The sequence below is a fragment of the Sturnus vulgaris genome, chromosome 1, assembly GCF_052056855.1.
Source record: "Sturnus vulgaris isolate bStuVul1 chromosome 1, bStuVul1.hap1, whole genome shotgun sequence".
In the NCBI taxonomy this organism is placed as follows: Eukaryota; Metazoa; Chordata; class Aves; order Passeriformes; family Sturnidae; genus Sturnus; species Sturnus vulgaris.
Genome location: NC_142243.1, coordinates 21,091,022 through 21,112,771, shown reverse-complemented (window position 1 = coordinate 21,112,771; position 21,750 = coordinate 21,091,022). Strand labels below are relative to the sequence as shown.

Sequence of the window (21,750 nt, the reverse complement as noted above, 5' to 3'; positions counted from 1 at the left end):
TCTTGTAGAAAAACTCCAGTTTTATTTTACAGGTGTCCAGTGGAAGAATGCACCACAACATCAATGTTCTAATAAATAATTATGAGGGCAGTTAAACTATGTGCCTCTTTACCCATCAAAATTTATAGAGGTTCAATTTTCAGCCATTTGATCTTCTTTTTATACAGGCCTGCCAGACAGAAGAATTCTCTCTTACACGTTTCCTGCTCTCTATGAGGGTATTGATAGACTATGATCAAATTACTCCATGAACTTTCTCACTAGTGAACAAAATAAATTAAGCACTTCCAAGTCTTTCCCTGTAAACTGTATTTTCCAATCTTTTAATCATCCCTGATAAAAGCCCACAGTTTTAAACGTTCTTCTTATAGTAAGGATCCAGAGTAGGCCACACATTTCCCTAAATGGCTATGCCAAGGACAAGTCCTGAAATACTATACTCTGCTTTCCCAGTTTTTAACCTTATTTTACAGGTAAACGATTCCAGATGAGCTCTTCTCTCCCAGAAATACCATAAGCATCATCCTAAAGCTCCTAAAACTGCATTTCACCACAGTGAATACCATGGTTTGCTTTGACTGACTGTCCTGGTTTCAGCCACGATGCAGCTCTTTTGCTCTCTGTTGCTGGTACAGTGCAGTGTTTTGGATTCAGGATGAAAATAATGTCAGTAACACGATGGTTACACATCACACATGATGGCGTGGATGTTGCTGAGTAGGGCTTAACCTAAGTCAAGGACTTTGCAGTTTTCCATGCTTTGTCAGTGAGAGGCTGCAGAAGAAGCTGGGAGGGAGCACAGCCAGGACAGCTGACCTGGACTAGCCCAAGGGAAATTTCATACCATGGAATGTCATGGCTAGTATATAAACTGGGGGGAGTTGTCTGGCAGGGGTCAACTGCTGCTCAGGGATGGGCTGGACAATTGTATTGTGCATCATTTGTTTTAACTGGATTTTACTCCCCGCTCTTTTTTTGTTAAGTCTCATTCTTACTCTAATAAAATGTTATTTCAATTATTAAACTGTTCTTATCTCAACCCATGGTTTTTACCTTTTTATGATCCTCCTCCCCACCCCATAGAGGCTGGGGGAGAGGAAGCAGATGGGTGGTACTTAGCTGATGACTGAAGTGAAACCATGACACTGCATCTACCAACGAAGTCTGGACTGTGCTGTCTCAGCAACTCCCTCTCTTCACTGCAAACACTGCTCCAAAAGAAGTTTCCTTTTAAATAAGGATTACCAGTCACAAATGTTTTCTTCCAAATTTTTTACAAAGAAAAATCTAAGCATAGTTAAGAGCAGACAGATGAACACATCTTCCATCATGAACACTTCAACAACTCAAGTGATGTTAAATTAATGAACTGTTAATAAGTGGAGTCATAGTTCTGCTGATAAATATTTTAATGGAAGAAGAGATTTTAAATCTTTTCCTCCTGCCATTTATAACTATGTAAATAAATAATCCTCCTGCTTGAGCAATAAAGAGCTAGTAATTATTTTCGTTAATATAAGAAAAGTTAATTTCTGCCAAATTATAAGAACAGAAAACCCTCGATGTTTACTCCCTGAAGCTACTACAATATGAAAAGTTCAGTGGCTGCACAGCTTTTCAGCATAACACTATTACCAATGCAAATTGCCTGTGGAATCCTGATCCTTTGCAAAGTTCTGCTACAGCACTTTAAACATTACCACTCTTCAGCTTTCAAACCTACTCCCTGCTCATGGTTATCATTTTCCCATTTGAGGTAAATATGGCCATAGTTCATTTACCACAGCACACAGGATGGCACATCAACTTAAACACTGCCCTGGGTGGAATGCTTCTCAGAATGGGGGATCTGCTCTGCAGGGGACAGCTCCTAGGACTGTTGACAAGCATTTTTGGGAAATGAGGATCCAGCTGCATGGGTGTGCCCAGACTGCACACTGCAGAATGAAGATTGAGATATGCTGCCTGTTCCCCATCATTCAAACCAACTTAAAATTAACAACAAAACAACTTGCACATTTCTCCAAAGTTCTATACTGTGCTAGTTGAAAGCATGATAGGCATTTAAATACAAACAGTTCTTGGAAGGTTTTTTAAAAGACTATAGGCATCTTAGTCAATTCAAAATATAAAAACCTAAGTATCTTAAGTTTTATGTCATGTACTTTTTCAGGACTAATTCAAAGAACAACCCTATCAAACCTACACAGGGCATATCGAGTTGTAACTTGTTGTTTCTTTAATCAAAGAAGGGAATAATTTCAAGGTATAGAAAGCAAAAGAAAGTACTTCCAAATAAATCAATGGCAAACTATCTACTAGTTTCAGTGGGGGAGGATCAGAGGTGAAACTAATCTACTTTCTGAGCTAAGCTCATGTTTCAGCCATGGAAAGAAAGATTTTGTAGAACCTATACAATTACTGCTCTTTAAACTTCAATGATCTACTAAAACAAAAGTGCCCTGTTTCATTCCCTTCCCTCAAAATCAATATTTGAGAAAACAACAAGCAAAACACCAGCTAAACAAACTCTAGGCTATGGAAGAGTACATCTCATTCAAAAGACCTAGGGTATGAGTCAAAAAGATGAGACACAAGGCAAGGTTATTGCATGCTTTAATAATTTAAAAGCACATGAAGTATGCTGAGAAAGCTGCATTTCATCTTATTTAAAGAAAAGAAAACCCAAAGGAAATTTCTAAACAGAGTCACAGAAGAATTCTGGCTGGAAGGGACCTCTGGATGTTACCTCTTCCACCAAGCAGAGGTTGTGCAGTTGAGTCCTGAATGTATTTAAAGGTGGAGATATCTCAACCTTTCTGCATGACCTATTCCAATTCTGCTGCTGCTGTAATGAATTGTTGCCTTTTACTTATTTGAAACTCTCCTGGCTGCAACTCTTTTCAGCTGCTTCTTATTCTTTCACTACATCCCAAAGACCTTGACTTAGTCTTTGGTGCAGCTCCATTAAGTAGCTGAAAAACATGGCAGAATACAGTACAGAAAATGTGGAAGAAGTCACTTTTATCTTATCTGAAGCAAGTGAAAGCAGATAAGTAAACAGCATGTTGAAATGCCTAAAGCACAATTCTGGGTTTGAAGAGATTCACGTTCCTTTCCCCTTCTGAAAATACATTTGCTACTTGACCTTGCAGCAAGTCACTCAGTCCTTCTAGCTATGTTGATATTAATAAGTAAAATGGAGCCAAGGCATGGAATTCAACACTGCCCTGGGAACGTATACACTATTTAAATATTACTGCACTTAAAACCTCACATGGCTTTGGCCCTGGCTAATTATCAAACCTGAGGCGTGTGTTATTCAGGTGTGATTTGGGTGTAATACAAGCCTGAGACCATTCCCAAATTATATGGACCTTAATTGTAGCTGAGGATTACAAGAAAGGCAAATGAAACTCAGGATGTGATGTTCATATAGATGTTACATCTCCAGGTTTGAAAGCCACCCTCATTCTGTTCTTTTTAGCAGTACAGAAATAGGTTTCATGACTCAATTTTTCCTCTTGTATAACTAATGTAAGGTTCTAAGGCATTCTGAGAAAAACTAACAAGTATTTTTAGTATATTTGTTTGCCTGTGGAAGAAGCAAACCTATGCTAATTAAGTTAGTAAAAAACCTTACATAGCTGCAGATTAAGTCTGTTTTATTGACATGGCTAACAACTAAAAGACCAGGACTTTTTTGTACACTACAGCCTATGGTGCAACAGTTGTTGCTACACCTTGGAAGAGAAGCAAGAGTACATCATAACTGCTGAAACAAGGTTCTTGGAAACAGAGTTCCAATAAAAATGGATCTGGAATAGATTTCTATTTTCTATGGAGCTGTAGGAGCACTAACAGTTGTTTGAAAACTGATGTAGCACTGTATCTCCAGAAGGAGAGTAAATCTCTGCTCAGCCTCAGTGCAGAGGAATAAATGTTTCTATTTTTGAAATGTGCATATTCTCCTCCTCCCACCCAGGATCCCAAGCATTGAAACACATCATACAAAACTGTGTAGCTTCCTTTAGATGCAATATCTTACCTCAGAACAAAAATAAAGATCTCTTACCAGGCAATCTTACAGGTTTCCATGGTGCAGAATTTGGCACATATGCATGTTTACTAGCAGTCACTATCAGCTGATTGCCCAACTTATACTGAAACTTGAGGAAGGCAGTGCCATCTGCTCCTGAGGTTCCAGATGCAATGGAGATCTGGTTGGTAAAAATCTCAATGAAGGCTTCAGTTACTGGCTGATGGGTGCTGGCATCGCTTACATGGACCTTCAGCGTTACTTCTGCAATGACAAACAACCACAGCAATTATTGTCTGAAAAGTTTCTGTGGGAGGCAGCAGTTAGAACATGCTGACACACCAATGACTAAAAAGACACCAGCTCTGACATTTTCGTGCCACGTATGACTTTTTATACTGGCCTGAAGTTCTCCACCTCAGGCAGTCACTATTCAGAGACACTGCAGATTCTGCTATAAGCCAGACCAGGTCCTGAATTATTGCCCAACAGCTAACTTCAGCTGTGGAGGCATCTATGCTCCTTCTATCTATCTTCTACCTGTGACCCACATCCAGCTGGGCAGCACACCTCTAGGGCAGGCAACACTTTCCTTGAGGGGTAACATATCAATCACAGAATACTGCTGTACTACAGCAATTCTAAATGTGTGCCATCAAACATCTTGTGTTAGTCAGGGACAGCAGGGCATGGAAACTCTCTGTAAGGCCCCTGCCTTGCTGTGCCTCTGCTCCAGCCAGCCTTCTCCAGCAGCAGTGGGGAGAGGAAAAGGCTGCAAGTGGGGTATGCTGCTCACTCCTTCCCAAAGCAATTCTGTGTAGCAATGGAATGGAGGAAATCTGCTGTGACAGAGGCCCAGGAAGAAAGTGGGCAATAGAGTAGGCTGTGCTACAGTTGGATATTTTCAGCTCTGGTGGGAGAGGTTGTCCCAGCTGGCACAGGACTTCCATGGTGATGTCTAACCAAGGTGGAGAATTCCCACAGGATCATGTCCATGTTCTCAAAGCACAGGACAATCAAGTGGGATGCAGAGTGCTAGCAGTGACAGCAGCAGCCCTGACACTACTGTATCACCTATCCCCACAATACTACTGGTGAGAAGCAAAGAAGTGATGGTTAAGGCAGTCAGGAGAATCATACATCCTGCAGATATGCAGTCTGAAGCCAACACAATGGTCTACATTTTTCTTGAGTAATTTGCCATTTTTCCAGAAACTAATTACTAGTTTAAATGTTTCCAGATGTACAATATTTGTGCACTCTGGGCACTCCTATGACTAAACCATGCATTGTGTCACCAGGCTTTTGTTACATAAAATGGAGCGGCTTGTGCAAGACAGTCCCTCTGGAAGGCATTCTTCTGTATCTATGATTATTTTTCTGTGCCTACAATAGTTCAAATGCCTCATGCTCTAAAGCAGCAGCTGTTGCCTTTCTGCAATAACCATGACTTAAATACAATGCTGTGTTGAAAAGACCCAGCAATGATCTACTGCTTCCACCAAGACACTCCTTGAATTCTTTTCACTTCCAGTTGCCTCTTCCTTTTAAATGGACACCTCCCTCCCTCTTTTCTGTCCAACTCTCCCTTTTCTCTCATTTCCATCCTAATGTCTGGAAATTCTGTTGTTCTTGCTTAAAGTTCCCTACCTCAGCTTACCCCATTCCCTAAGGTAGTAGATGGTATTTTGCAAATTCAGTTTTTTTGTTGGGAGACTTCAGCCTTTTGCAAGCAAGATCCTCCTGTTCCATGGGCAAACATTTCTGCATGTGAAGCCCAGAAAAGAGAGCATGCCATCCTGTTAATATATATTCAAAAACATTACAGTGATTTCTACATAACAGTACTGGTGGTACAGTTCTGTTCTATCACTAATGTCTCGTAAGAACTTATTTTGGTGTAAGCCCTGAGCCAGCAAGACACGACACCAAGAAGAAAATGCAGAACTTAACAAAATCTTTGTGGTGAGTTTCTACAGTGAAATGACACAACTGAGTATGCGGAGAAACACAGCAACCTAACAGTTTAACAACCTTAAAGTTTAAAAGGACATGAAGACCTAATACAAAAGTATCAGTACATCTGTCCTAAGGGCATTTCAGCCAAAAAGATCAATATCTTGGGCCCCTTCATAAGCACAGACCTTCTCTCTGAATCCTACAGTACTGAAAATACCAATATAAAGCAGCCCTAAACAAAAACTCCAACAGAGAAATTCATCATCATCACAGTCAATGCTTCAGAACTTGGCAACAGAGGATGCCAATTTAGATGGGATCAGCATGAAATACATTCTAGCTATTATAGATTCTGGACTTCTTCCCAGTTTTGCATTTAGTAGTCAAAGGAAGCAATGTACATTGAGAAGCAGTGTCCACATACTCTGGTGCCCAGTACCAGGGTGTCTCCTTAGAAACCTTGCCTTGACCACCAAGCAACTTGTGACATCTTGTGTATGTGAAAGGCAGGCACATTAATCAATGAAGAAAAAGATATATATTCATGTATTTACAAACATGAGGACAACAAACAGTGTAACTTTCAATGCTCAAAATGGAGAGATATGCTCAGATCCAAAGCCAGATAGCTGTGCTCTTAGCATTTCCCACTTTGAATTTCCTAGCAAAGAATGCAAGAATAGATGAGGTTAAGAATAATGGGTGATGAATTAAAGAAAAAGCAAGAGGACAAGCTTAACATCGCTGTTAGCAACTTCAGTAACATGAAATTTTAGCCTTCTCTAAAAAAAAAACACAGATAAGAAGGAACCAAGGAGCTCTTGAATATTAAGTACTAATTAAGGAAGAGGGTAACAAAACAACAGAAGTATCGTATCAATTAAATTCCTTATATATATCCAAAATTCTAGAATTCTAGAGAGTACTAGTAAAATTGATCACGAGAAAAATACAATAAAATTTTCCTGTATACACAAATCCAGCTTTCTCTTCCCAAATCAGGGAGCTAGCCATAGGTATCTCCAATAGGAAATTTCTTCATCTCTCACTTCATAGCTATATAAGGGCTTTTGTCTGCATACTTCTCTTTTTCTGATAAGGAAGGACAGGGGCTTCCAAAATCCTTCTTCGAAACAGAAATCACAAAGGCAATCACCCCAGACAGAGGACTGATGTCCTGAAAGGCAGCAGACTGGAACTGCTGTTCCAAACCACAGTCCCTAGATCAGACACTAGGCTTGTTTTCTCCTTATTTTTAACATGTTTTTTCCTGAGCAGATAGAGAAAACCCTAGCAGCCTGAACAATCCTAATTCCTTTCCATATGTTATCTTCCCTGACAAACATGTGAAATGTATACAACTTGCTTAATTCAGGGCCTTCTCCCACGCAACAGCTCCTTTTTCTTATCTAATGCAGCAGTGAAGTCACGAACACTAAACCTATATTATCACTGCAATTTCCACAGCAACTGAATGATTAAAAGCTTAAAACTGGAAAGAAATTGTTGAAGAAAACATCCTCTCAAACAGTGATGTGATAAAAACAACCTATAAAAAGAGACAGTAAGTATCAGAATTGATAGAATATATTCAGGCACTTCTTGAGGATCAGGGGAACTGGAGAAGGGAAGTAAGACAGCAGAGTAAGAGCAACAAGTGACCCAGGATCAGTCTGATGTCTAATTAATAGGGAGGTCTTAGATCAAAAGGTATAAGGTATACTAGATGAAATCAATTAGAAGCTGTTTTAAAAGACTTTTAACCAAGGAATAGAATATTTAAAACATCTGACAAACTCTTTATTTGGAACTCTCAGCAAATAGTGGGTATAAAGCAGGTAGATTATTCTTGGGTTTTACAGAGTAGCACAGCAAGGAGCTCACACTGAATCAAAGACACATGACTCAGAGAAGAAGCACAGCTGCAGATGAAGGCGGGGAACTGAAAGCACTGCAAAAGATGAAGTGTTAAAGGGAAGCCTGCTTCATTCTCACACTATTTTATATAGAGTATTTGCTAAGTTCTGGAGGAGCTTTGTTCTGTGCTACTAGTGAGGTCCTGGAGGGAGGAATGGGACATAAAGGTGAAGAGTGCTGATATTTCCTCATTTAAGAGCAAAGCAGAGATGGCTGAAGAGACAGTCCTTGGGCTGATGAACTCACCCAGGGCAGCTGGGGTCTCTCTCACGTCCTCAGACAAGCCAGCCACAGTCAGGACAGGCTATGCCTGAGCCATAGCCCTGTCTGATGTACCTGGCTCCCGACTGGCATGGTGTCAATGTGTCTCTTTCAGACCTCATCTGTCTGGCATGTACTTCCCTGTTGGCTGGTGGCACTGGTGGGCACAGGTTCAGAGCCAGAGTCACTTGTCTGCACCACTAGTGTGTGTCCTGCCATTATATTCTTACAGGAAGGATTTAAGTCCAAAGCAAGAACGACTTAGATAACTGTCATTTCCAGAAGATAAACCACAAACAAAAACACACTTTCTGGATGGACAAAAAGCCTGTGTCCTCGCTGTCTAGAAGTGCAGGTAGGAATGGGCCACTCACAGATGTTAAATAATGCAACACTTCAACTCTGCTTCAAGAATCCCAAAGGAAAGTGGGAAAAGATCAGTGGGAAAAGAAAAAATAAAACCAGCAAATGCAGGGGTAAATTCCACAAAGAAATCAAGGCTGGTATATAGGTATGCTCAAGCAAGTCTAGTGTAAATCTGTTCTTTTATAGTCCTTTGTCTTCTTTTAAACAATAAACCTCCTACTTGTTTTTCAAATGAGTGCAAACCAAAACTACTAGTTACTGTGAAAACAGCTGCTTAAGTGCAGCTCCCTCCCAGTTTTCTAGTACTAAATTTATTGTAAGGTATATAAAAAACTCCAGCATCTTCAAGGTTATAATTTAGGAAAGTAAAAAAAAAGACAAAAAAATACCTAAATGGTAGCATTCCAATCCAGAATCCCATCTGTCTTCTTAATCTTTTTGAGATTTTACTAAGTTTAAATTTTCTCTGAGCAATCCTTCCTGTGCCATCTGCTCTATGAACCCTACTGCCTCGTCTGAAATACAATTAACCTTAAGAAAACTATTTCTGCATTTGTAATCCCTTCTTATACTCACAACTGCTCTTTACATTGCTGTGAACTCTCACTTAGGGAATGGTTTTCTTCAGAACTAATATAATCACTGCTGTCTTCTATAACCAAACTTTTGAAAAGTGAAAAGCATTGATTTTAAGCGATTTGGGTCTTGGTTTGTTTGTTTCTTGTGTTTTTTTAAAGTCAGTAATACAACATACAAAGTAAAATCCTGAGCGACCTGAGCAAAGGCAAACTGTCAGATCCTACATAGTGGAAAAAACAGAGAAAAGTTATGACACAGATTGGATATCAAAGATCACAATCCTATTTAGATCCCAATCCTGCAATTTGGTTTCTGTGCACACACCCCTCTGTCAGGCAGACTCCCACTGACGTCTGCTGGACAGATGATCTCTTTTGGGACACAGGCAGCTGCTTTCACTTAGCTTTTCCTTTGGGGGTCCCTTATCCGTGGACAATGTCAGGATATTACCAAAGAAAGAGATATTTAAATTATCTAAGTTTTGATTAGGAAACTTCCTACTTATTTAAAAAATGCCACTATGAACTTTATGTAAAATTGTGTCCTCAGTTCTGATTGAGGTTACTGGCAACACGCCTAACTCTGAATCCTACGTGCCAAACGGATAAGCCTTTCTGTCTCTTAACCTTTTGCTCATGTGTGAGGTCAATCCTCAGCCAAACAATAGGATTTTCATTTATCTAAAGGAAAACATTTTCCTAGAAAAAGGAGTGTTCCCCATGCTTTAGCCACAGATGACAACTCCAGCATAGCTCTCAAGTAGCACCTCAAATACCAAACTACGTGTGCTTGAACAAGATTCACAGTGAAGATGATGATATCCTCTATTCAGAGCTGATTCTGGCCCTCACCACAGTTAAATCAATAGTGCTACACAACCTTCCCCTCCACCACCTGGTTTCACCTGGGGTGAGTGTCCCCCACTGATGTCCAGAGAACCCAACCATGCAGAGGGCGGGACACAGGAGGTTTGATCAGTGACTGTTCAGCAATGCTCCACATGATACCAAGGCTGCTGCAGTCCCTGGCATCAAGAGAAAAGTTCTACACTAGTCAGGAATCCAGTAAGGACTACACACCACAGCTTGGTTCTCAGACCCAGATTCAGAAGGGATTTAGAAACCAGAGAAGTTCAGAGAAGAGACACATAAAAACCCAGGGGACAGGGAAGCAGCCTTGGGACTGGCATCTGAAGAACATGGCCTCCCCTTCTTGCAAGAAAGGCTGGATCACTGTGCATAACAACAAAACTGCAAAACTTCAAGTCAGCTGAGGACTTTTAGTCTTGCTGACAGAGACAGCCAGCAGCTGTACACTGAACCTCAGCAAATTCAGGCCATTTCTTGCCAACAAGAGAACAGCTTACTAGATAGTAGACTCACTCAGGCTGTGAGAAAAAAAATTGGGTTAGTAGCTTTAATTTTAGTTCTAGGTGTTTAATTAAGGCTTACAATTAATGTTTAGAGTTAAGTGAATTAATGTTTGATCCTAGAACATTTATGAAGCCAGCCCAAGTGGTTGGTTGTGGTGCTTCTTTTTAGCACTGCAATCTGAATTTGCTAAAACTTTAGAGGTCAAGAGGATGACTATCAGTAGGGTCCTCCACACACTGAGTACTTGCAGTGTGAAGACTATAATTAACTCCACACCTCAGAAGTCAAGAGGGAACTTTGTTCCTCAAATGCACAATTGATTAATTTCTGAGTTTTTCTTTTATTCCTCTCTCTTGCTCTTCCTCAGAAACAGTGCAATGGCAACTGCACATTCCACTCTCTTGGCTGACACTAGAGAAGCCCCTATGTGATGCCTGACCAGAGCATTCTGTTCACCTCATCTCTGTGGACAATCAGGATCCAGGATTGTGGAGGAAGCTACACTTGGGTAGCACTTGAGGCTTTTTCACCCTTTTCTGCAGCTCAAGTTGATTCATCCGTATTTCTCATCTAACATTCCTTCCTGCTCCAAGTGCCTCAGGCATTGCTGGCACTGTGGCTGGCTCCCCTAATGCACAAGAATTTAATTTCCAGGGGATTAAAATCGTTTATCTTAAATAAAATAATTAGTCTTAATCCTCAATCTTCAAATAAAGCACAGTTGCCTGTGATACGAAGGTCAGACAGGTGCCCTACTTACCTCTTCAGGTTTAAAATCCATTAAACAAAGTGTTCATAAGCTAAAATGATAAATACATTAATTTATCTCACAATTCATTATCTCCAAGCTGTAATGCACAAAACTTTTAGTAAAATGTGACAAAAATAATTCTACTGTATGAACTAGAGCGATTTATGCCACATATGATGAAAACCAGGCTACTATACAACCCCTGTATTCAAGGGGAGGGAGGGGCAGTTAAGGGATAATAAAATAAAGACATCCATCATGCAACAGTCCAACATGTAAAAGAAGATTTGCATATCCTGACCTGCTAGAGCCTAGAGCATTACCACCATAATTAATTTCTTGGGAAAAAAGGTAGGAATTTGCTTTAATTAAAAGAAGTGGGAGCTATATGCATTATTTCCAGATGAGACTCCGATACCCTATTGTTAAGTGATTAAACAAGCATTTATAATTAACTTGAAACTCACACGGCTATGAAACTCATGAATAGCAATAGTTGCATTTACAGGTCTGCCTTTGATCTCTACAGGAACTGTGCATGACACAAACTAATTTCATTTCCAAACCTTGTCTCTTACACATGGAATTAAATAAAATACTGTCATGGAGCACAGACGGAAGTTGAGTTTCAAAGCTTTAGCTTGCCACACGCATAATGTAGTCTTTACAAGACATGAAAAAGTAATCCTTACTTAAACCCCTCTTTTTTTTATAATAGAGTTCTTTGAAACTCTGTTTGGGGATCAATATGGAATGAGAAGTTAATGCACTGATATTTTCCAGTTGCTCAGCATTAGAGTTCTCCATTGACTTAAGACCCTAGCTCATTTTGTGACATCAGCTCTGAGGATAACACCACACTGAGCTCAGCCATTTGGGGTTTTAAGCCAACTTTATACCTACTGCACCATCAGCCTAGTTTGGGGAGGGCAGAAAGGGAAAGCTTGGATTTGCTTAGCCACAAAGGCACGTGTTACATTTTCTCAGAACAACTTTAGCCTAAGTCTATCAATAAAAGCATGCATCTGATGAAAGCAATTTAAAGTAGATGTATTCTATGTTTAAGCGATCCAATGTATGTTCAATGGGGCAGTGAGGAGACAAGCACTTTTTTGTTTTTTTCATTTTCAATCAGCTTTAATCTTAGGTTTAATCTTTAATTTCCAAAGCCTGTTGTGAAAGCAAAGCCAGATATCACTTTGGAAGAAGGTATTTTTACTTGGGTTGTTTTTTTTTAAACAAACCACTTTAACAATTCAAACAAACCCATCTCAAGGGCCTCTCTACATTCCCATTGCAGCCTGGAGTGCAAACTTCCACTTTCATCTCAGTAATCCACTGACGTAAGCTCAAGCACATACAGAGGCGAACTAGTGAGCTAAAATTTTATCTGGGCACTTGCACGTTCCCTTTCTTCAAATAACTCGACAGTCGATTTATAATTGCTTCATTCCCTGAAGAGGTTATCCCCAGCTGGCAGACAGGAAAAATCAACTGTAGGTGAAGCTACACATGGTAACCATCTCATTCCTCCAACCCAGCCAGCCTGAGCACAGAGCTCTGCAGAGTGATATGGAGTGCAGCACTGCTGTTCAGCTACTCCACAGCAAAACCAGGAGCATCCCTTCCCTCCCCACCTCTGTGGCCTGGCTGTGGACTCTTGCTCCTTCCCTTGGGCTACTCCACTTCTCCTTGGACCTGCTGCTGTGTTGGTTTCCATTTACCATCCCAGCACTGCACCAGCCTAACAAATTGAGTGGCTCAATTCCAGGTTATCAGGCTGAACTGCTGAAGCAACGCAGCCCCACGTGCCAAAATCAGCAGAACAAGCAGGTGTGGGGGTGGAGAGTGGTGGCCAAGTGCAACACTAGCAGAGGAAAAGAAAGGATTTGGGACCACCCCTGCTAGTTCACAAGCAATTCAGTCAGCTCTGCTGCACGCCTATGGTCACTTTGGAAGGGTACCTGCCCATCTCCTGACCCAGGCAAGCTTAAGGTCAGTATTTGGCACGTACAGTTGCAGCAATTCTTTATTCTGCATTAATTCTAAATCCCATTCTGATTCTCCAGTAACTTCCCAACCTCTACCACTGCATATTGGCACCACAGCAGTAAAATCTCCTGGCTTGGTAAGGACAGGATGCTTGTGACAATGCCAGGAAAGGGTTGGTATGGAGCAGCAAAGACTTTTGCACAGGCATTACAGAGTGTTTACAACAGCTCTTGAACACCCAAAAACCTCTACAGTCAGCTGGTATTTGCGACTGGGTGGATGGAGAAGGTTACTGTTGTTTCCTCCCGACCCTAAAAAGCTTCCTTTTATTATCATCTCTACATGCCACTTCCTGTGACTTCTGTCACAATAGTACTAAGAGTAAATGCCATCCAGCTTGTCTATAATAATATTCCTATTTCCTCATTTGGAATAGCTTAAAAATTTAATTAACCTGTGATCTAGGTCTTCCTCTAGATAATAAATAAAAACTTTAAATAAAATAGGACCCATTTAGTTCTGGATCAGATAGTTCCCTTTATCCTAACACTGTAAAGCAACACCAGCTTAATACATTGCTATTACACATTGTTTTCTCTTTCATCCAATCTCAGTCACATAGAAGAAGCCTTCTGATCCAAGTCAATTAATTTTTCAATTAATATTTTTGAACCAGGCTGCTGTACTGTCTATACTTCAGTTATGATGACTGCATATATATGCAGTGCATACATTACTGACTCAGCAACCAAAACTTGTGCCAGTTTAAATTACTGTAATAGCCATGGTGATCTTAATTCTTGGCAGGGGATTAATTTTTAGGGCCATTATAATTTCATGAGAAAAATAATTCTGATCAGATTAAAACTGTGAATTTTGAAAAATTACTTTCTATTCCCCTACACTAGAAGTCAATTATGTAAATCAGAAGTTATTGGCTCTTCCACAAATTCACAAATAATGGAAAGGTACAATTACACTTGCAACATTCATCTTTCTAAGACTCACTTTATAAAAAACCTCGATGTGACAATCGGGGTTTGACATGCTGCTCACACGCCTTATCTTGCCTTCCAAGATGGGAAGAGCACTGGAGAATAGCTTTGTATTTCTTGGTTGCCTTGCAGCTCTGATTCCCAGAGCTGCTTATCACAGTCACGTGATTACCACTGTAGCTAGAAATGAAGGTTAGGAGGTCTACAAGCCAGGTTTTGGGAATGGGTGAAAGTAACTTGGGAGTAGCCTGTTTGTTTAGGTAGTATTTATAACTGCCTATCTAAGGGGAGGTCTCTAAAAGGGATGACATTCTGCTGAAGGACTCCTGGGGTTCACAAATCAAAATGCTAAAAACCAACGAATCACAGCTTATCAAGCAGATCAGTGAATTATCTGTTCTATTTAGACATCAATCTTGATGTAAAATGCTGTGACTGGCCAGTAAATGGCAGAGGAAGGCTGAGAGGAGATGGGCAAGGGCTATGTGCCCTGAAGCTCGGGAAATAATGCAGGGTGGGACTGACCACAACTGCTGCAAACAGGGCTGACTGTATCTCAACACAAATGGCACCCGAGGGTGGCCTTTGTATCAGATGAACAGCTACGTCATTTGACTGAATCAACTGACCACACCACTGCTGAGCAGATCAAATATTTCTCCAAGTTCATTAAAGAAGTGAGAATGTCTCCCAGACTAGCACAGGGAAGGCATACATACATGGCTCAGACCAGCAAAGCATGTAAGAACTGAACAATTAGCAACATAAATAAATAAATAAAATCAAAGACAGTTGTGGGCCAGTTTCAATCCATGTATTCCTTCTCAGCAGCTGGTGATGGCAAGCATCATGATGTGAGCCTACTACAGAGACCAAGAACACGTACCACATATTGGTGCAGTGACTGAATTATTATTGTTGTTAATGTATTTCATATTAACAAAGTACAAATTACATTGGCATTGTGATTTTGGTATATTTTTTATCATTGTGCTAAATAAAAAAGCGTAAGTTATAAGTAAAACAAGTAAACTTGGTATTACACACATGGCCTACCTAAAAGAGCTCAGTCAGAGCATACAAGATCCTGGCAAATGCTCACATTATTTACTAGTTTGTCCATTTGACAACATAGAAAGAATTACTACTTTTACTCTGGCATAAGCCCATTCCAGATATTTACAGCTGTAAACAGCACTCTGCTCAAGCTCTTTCCCTTAGCAAAGAATCCCTCAAATTCTTTCATTTTACCTCGTCTGTTTCTTATACTTGTGTTACAAAACACACATCTGCTTAAAAGTAACACCATCACACAAGGCTGTTGGTGTTTTCAGTTTCACAAATACAGCCCCTTTCCCATTTACAAGCATATATGCAGAACTGAAAACACTCCAGCGGCGTGCTCTGCTTCCTTGGCACAGACAGCAACATGAATATTTTTTAGGCTACTTAGTATATGCATTAAGCAAGCATTATAAACTATTATTATACTGGTTTAAACAAACAGCTGTATGTCTGGAAAGTGATCTACTGTGTGCAAACAATGCTTACAGGAGAAGCAGGAGGAAAGCCTTTCTAAATACCCAAATCACACAGACACTAAATTAATACACAGAAGTTGCACTAGCAGGATGTGTTGGGGAAATTTGCTGGAATGCAAATGAAAAAGGAGATAAACGAGACCAATAATCAACTTTTAAAAAGGTAAAATATGCTCTATTATACGCTGTGCCCAGAATGAATATAATGTTAGCACTTGGGGACATGGTTTTTTGATGAACATGGCAGTGCTTGGTTAATGATTGGACTTGATGATCTTACAAGTTTTTTCCAACCTTATAGATTCTATAATTAGCAGATAAAAAGTTCATGTATGTTATGCACGTATGTATGCATGCTAAGTTAAACTGAAGCTAATCACACTAAAAACAGCTAATCACACTAAAAATGACAGCATTTACTTAAAAGTTTTCTTGACAGTACCGGTCCTTATCACCTCTCTGAAACCCATTCAAAAATCAAGTTTACAGACACTTTCTTGAAGTTAAGAAAATATGTATTTCATGCATGGATATCTCGTCTCTGGACATTTGTATGTATTCTGCTCTCACATTTACAAAGGAACTGCTAAGAAAAGTTACAGTATTCAACAGTTAATAATGACTTTAAAGGAACTAGCCCAATAAACTTAAAACCTATTTTACCATACTTAGTCACAAACACAATTCCAGTGAGTAATACCAGAGTGCTAACCTTCTAGTAAACATGCAAAATAGAGATACAGATTCGTCATCTTTCCTTCTCGAATTTAACAGCTGTAGGAAATCTATAAATACCAATTTTTAGCAACATATTCAGTGTCACTTCATGCTATGTCTTATTTTGACATTCACTTCTCTAAATCACTATACATTTAATTTTAAAGTTCGCATAATTTCAACATGTCCTGAGATGTGGGAAATTAGCATTCCACAATAGAAATGTAGGGTATTCTTTCTGTTTCCCTGAGCATATGTTCTAAATCAAAATTGCTCCTTACTTTTTTTGCCCCTCTTCACACTAAGACTCTGAAAAAAAACCCAACCCACATAACTCAAAGGATGTGTATATGTATATACACTCACAGTCTGCAGCACACAGTTGTACAGGAAGGCTGATTTATTTATTTCAACAGGTCTAACAACACAAGTGGTCAGTTGTTCTCTTGAGGTGGCAAAATTACTAAAGGGAAGAGGAAAAAGGACAGTAGATTGGAATTACTGCTCAAAGCCAGCCTGAATTCCCAGCTTGCCTTGTGCTACCATAACACAAGGGAGACTTCAAGCCATCAGCTGGCTAAGCACAACATGCACCGCTTTAAAGAGCACAGAACGTGGACAGGTTAGGAAACTCCACAGCACCCGTTCTGTAGGAACCAGAGGACTACTGCAAGAATGACAACAACCAGTTCAGTTGGCTTAAATGTTTATAAAGACAAAAGGACTCTGGGTTCACTGCTTTACTACAGGATCAGCAACAAATACCACAGCAAAATTGTGACAGTTCTATGTACTTACAATAAATTATACAGACACATTAACGTCCTGTACCCACACACGTGGATGCAACATAGGAGAAACAAAATAATTAAAACTGCAATTGCATTAAATGGCAACTTAAAACAGCTTATCTGCAGATTCAAGTTTCTCAGAAAAATGGCGGAGTTACTCTAATGATGAGAGGTTCAAAGTGAACAAGAAGGATTTTAACTTCAGCTTTGAACCATTCAATCAGATACTCCCATCTGAGTTGGTAGCTAAATAAAAGAAAATTGAAGCAAGTAAGAATTATTACCTGCTAATTAATATTTGCACTTAAAATTCATCTTTCTAGCCATTAAATGAATATTAAAATTAGGCTGAAATTATTTTGTAGTTACATTCACAAAATGCTTGAGCAAATAGCACATAACGGCAAGATAATAGTTCAGCTAAGTACAGCAACTCATAGGGCATAGCTACTCTTTTAAAACATGATGATTCTCATGTCAGCTGCAATATCAAAGCCAAGCAAAATAAATTTATTCTTTTCCATGAGTGTGCTTGCATATAAAACACTACTGCCTACTTTGGAATTTGGTTTAGAAATTCATTTTTGTTGCTGCCATGCTAAAACTGCAGTGAAGTGGGTGGAATTTCTTAAAATCTCTTTTTAAATAGAAACCTCAGCCAAAATGTTTTTGAGAGCCACTGCTCCAATTCCCTTGGTAGAAAGGACTTTTAGAAAATCAAATAGGTAACTGTGAAGCAGAACGGGTGAGATTTCATGATCCACTTAGGGATGCAGTGCTAAACTCGCTGTCAACACAGACAGTGGTAGAAGCAGATGGCTCTGCAGGCCATAAGCCACTTTTGCACCATGCCTATCCTTTTCCACAAATTAAGAGGGGTTTCCTGGCAAAATGCCCTGGGGACTGCCTGCTACATTAGCAGTAACAAAGCCTGGACTCTGAAGATGTGACTTTCACCTTGATAGCGCTCCTGCTGCCCAGGCTACATCACGTGCAGAAAGGCTCTGTGAAAGGGAGCTGCACTCCAAGCCAGGAATCCTCTCTGTCAGGCAAAGCCATTGCACAGCATCTTCCCAGCCTGGGTCCCTGGAGCAGTGTAAGAATGTGCTCAAGCCTGAGGGTCTCACCCAGGACTCCTGGTCAGGGCTACTTTCTGCTCTTGTGCTGAAGACTCACTCACTTGGCTTAAAATCTGCCACCTCTTTGGCTTGATGACCTACTGCTGAGATAACTTCGTGAAGATGACATATTTAGACCCTCAGCTATTAAGTTTCAGAACTGCTTGTGAAACACCTCACCTCATATTTAGCTACCTTTGTCCTGCTGTCCTCATGTTCCAAGATTCCATCACTTACTAATACACATTTTTCAAAAAAGATAAACAGAGAAAGCTCTGTTAAATACAATTAACTGTAATAACCTGAAATAAACTGATTTATACTGGAGCAATATGTCTTATTTAAACTTCATTTTATTTAAGTAGCAGTGGTAGCAAATATATTTAAGTAGCAGACCTGCCACAGTATAAGAAACAAAACAACAAAACACATGTACTTTACTTTGGCTCTCTCTACAACAGTTTAGGACAAACACTTCCAAGATTCACATGAGACTGTATCAACATGCAGAGGGAAACAGGCTTCAGAAGTTCATTTTACAAAATGTACAGGGAATTTAAAATTACTTTCTAAAAGAAGAGTTTTCATTTTTCAACAGCTTCATTACAACCCTTGCTACATTGCTCCCCAAAAGTGTCCTTCTGAAAATATGCATCCTTTTTAGATCACTTGCAGTGACAGCAGGCACACTGATTTCAGCAGCTATAACAGCTCAGTTGTGAAGTTACAAACCTTTCTGCCAAATCAATCAAACCCAGTTACAAGAAGCCCTAAAGCATGCAGAAAAACACGTTGAATATCTGAAATGTAGTATGATCAGGAAGGTCAGAGCAGCAGGAAGGCCCCTTGGTATAGCAGAGTCCTGGAGCACCTTCCTCCAGGGTGAGGACGCAGGTTGCAGCAGACTCAAACAAAAGCAGCATTTTCCTGTCATTTTGTGTGGGCAGCCCCAATTGCTCTTGCCTATGACTCAATTGCAACAGTTAACAGATGGGACTTGATCTACTCCCTTTTGAAGAAAGCCATCACCTGCCAGTCTGTTTCGCTTTTCCCCCTCCCATGGCAGTTTTTTCCAGGCTCCATACAAGGCCCTTGAACGTATAGATTACATCAAGAGTTACGAATGACACCTGAAAAAGAGCAAGTCATGACGCTTGCCAGAGTTATACTGCCATTTTTTCTGTTCCTGGATTTTAAAATATATTTTAAATAGGATCCATAAAAGCAACAAGATTAATAAATACTGGTGAATGATGAAGGAAGTCTATTAAGATGGCAGTGGGGCTGCTTCTTGGTTTAGGGTTCTTAGGAAACAGTCACAGACTATTTAGATAAAGGAGCTCTGAACTCAGGGAAAGAAAACTAGTACAGTAACACAGTTGTTGGGGTTAGCTCCAATGAAATTGCAGAGGATCATGGCTTAAGGCTGTGGGAAAATCTTACAGTAGGAGTGAGTAAAAAATCACCCCCAGAATCCTCCAGTTCCAGTACGTTGATCATTGCCAGAAAGTTCTCTGCTTCCCTTGTTATCATTGGTTCCTTTTTGCTGCAATCATTTTAATATTCCTAACTGCCCTTTCCTATTGGACCCCCTCCCTAAACTCCACCCTAATTCCTCCCCTCCCCCAAGTTTATAAATATCCCTGCCATGCCCTAACACCTGCTTTTGCCCATTTGCCCTCGTGCATGGAACTAGTCTCCCTGCACCATCTTTCTGAACGTTTGTTCAGTACAAACTGTTCAGCTTGCTGTTTGTTATTTCCTAGTATGAATGTTTTTTAGTTCCCAAAAAATTTTCTTTCTGCATAAAATCGCCGAGTTCAGTGGAGCCACCGACCCTAACAGCCAGGCTAGGATCGGTTGGAGGCTACAGAGTGAAAATGTAATGAAGAGAGGGCAGTATCTAGATTTTGTATAAGTTTAATGAAAGCCTATAAATAAATTTATTCTAACAGTTTTTTAGCTTGCAGAGAATGGACAAAACGTTTCACATTCAGTGGGACTTTCCCCTCCTATTAGATTAGATAAAAAAAGATGAATGAATGTATCCTTGTGAAAGGCAAGGTCTTTGGGCTGAGCTGGCAAGAGTAGTAAATGGACCTTAACACCAGAGGCATACAGGTGGGAGCCTGCCTGCTTACCTGCCGTGTCTGTCAGCCTGGTTAAAATGGGAGGGAATAGGAGGACAGGGAAAGAGGTGGATAAACTCCATTCACTGCAACAGGGAAACTAGAGTGAGGAGAGACGTTTACACAAAAGTCACAGGTCCACAGATGTTGTCCCTCCATCTTCCTGAAGTTGAGAAAAAAACCTGTAAATGGGTTTTCCTCCTTGAACATCAGACTCTCCTTCCTTTTTAAGTCCTTATCACATTCCAGTAATTCCAGTCAGCTCTAGATTGACTGTTGCTATTTGCTCTTACTTAGACTGGCCTTAAAAGTGACTCCAAAGTGTTCAGAAAAGCAAGGTGCAAAGAAAGTTTTTACTGCTGCACCAAGGAAAAGTTAACAGCTACATGATGCCACAGGCCCTGCTCGCTGATACAGCCATCTCTCCATTTTTCCTGATGTGCCAGGTCTCTGGGATGGAGGTGTAAGGCAGCAGGGGCAGCACACAGCTGTGCTGCCAGCCAACAGCCAGGAGCTCTGCTGGGGAAGCTGCCCCATCCCCCAGCCTTGGGCCTGCGCACTTCATTGACATCATCCAAGATTCACTCCCCTTCCAGCACATCCACCCTAGATACTGACAACATCTGCTTTAGGCCAGAATACCCTCGCCTTTTGACTCCCATTGCTCCTTTCTCTTTGCAATCGTTTGCTATGTTTTATTTATTACAGCAGCTGGATGTTCAGGTTTAAGATCCTCCTGTGCATGTGGGCTTTGTATATGCCAAGTATCATCTCCCCTTGGATATGGGGGTGTTGGGCAGAAGAAGGGATGAAAAAGAAAAGAAGTTGAGTATTTCAAGCCACTCCCTTTGATTTGCAGAGTAAGTACATCACTGCTGTGTGCCGAGACACTTCAGTCCAAGGGCTGTACACAGCTGTCATGGTGCCAGGTCACAGAACCAGGGCAGCTCCACTCCAGCCCTAGCATATTCTACACACTTCTGCCTCTTCCCTCCCACAGACACCACCCTCAGCCCACCACCTCAGGGCTGTCAGCCAGCTGGCAAGGAACCGAGGTAGGGAGGGAAGACCCAAGAATCACAGGCTCTGCCTTCTCCTGTCACAGCAGTCAAGACAAGCTGAGATACGAACTCTTGCCTACCCACAAATTGTGCTGTGATGCTGCTCAGGGCTTGCAGGACTATTACACTCATCCCCTCACAGGCACACAGTGACTCACAGC

The 21,750-nt window shown here is 40.6% G+C and overlaps 1 protein-coding gene across 2 annotated transcripts in view; it reads right to left on the bottom strand.

Annotated features, from left to right (window-relative positions):
• FAM171A1 (family with sequence similarity 171 member A1) overlaps positions 1 to 21,750 on the bottom strand; it is an 87,208-nt gene that overhangs the window by 32,635 nt on the left and 32,823 nt on the right. The window contains exon 2 of one of the 2 annotated variants that reach the window (XM_014875637.2): positions 4,076 to 4,303. In XM_014875637.2, the coding sequence (XP_014731123.1) occupies positions 4,076 to 4,303 (228 nt within the window). Of the gene's footprint in view, positions 1 to 4,048; positions 4,304 to 21,750 lie in introns of both variants that reach the window. The other variant, XM_088161197.1, reaches the window with a different exon arrangement.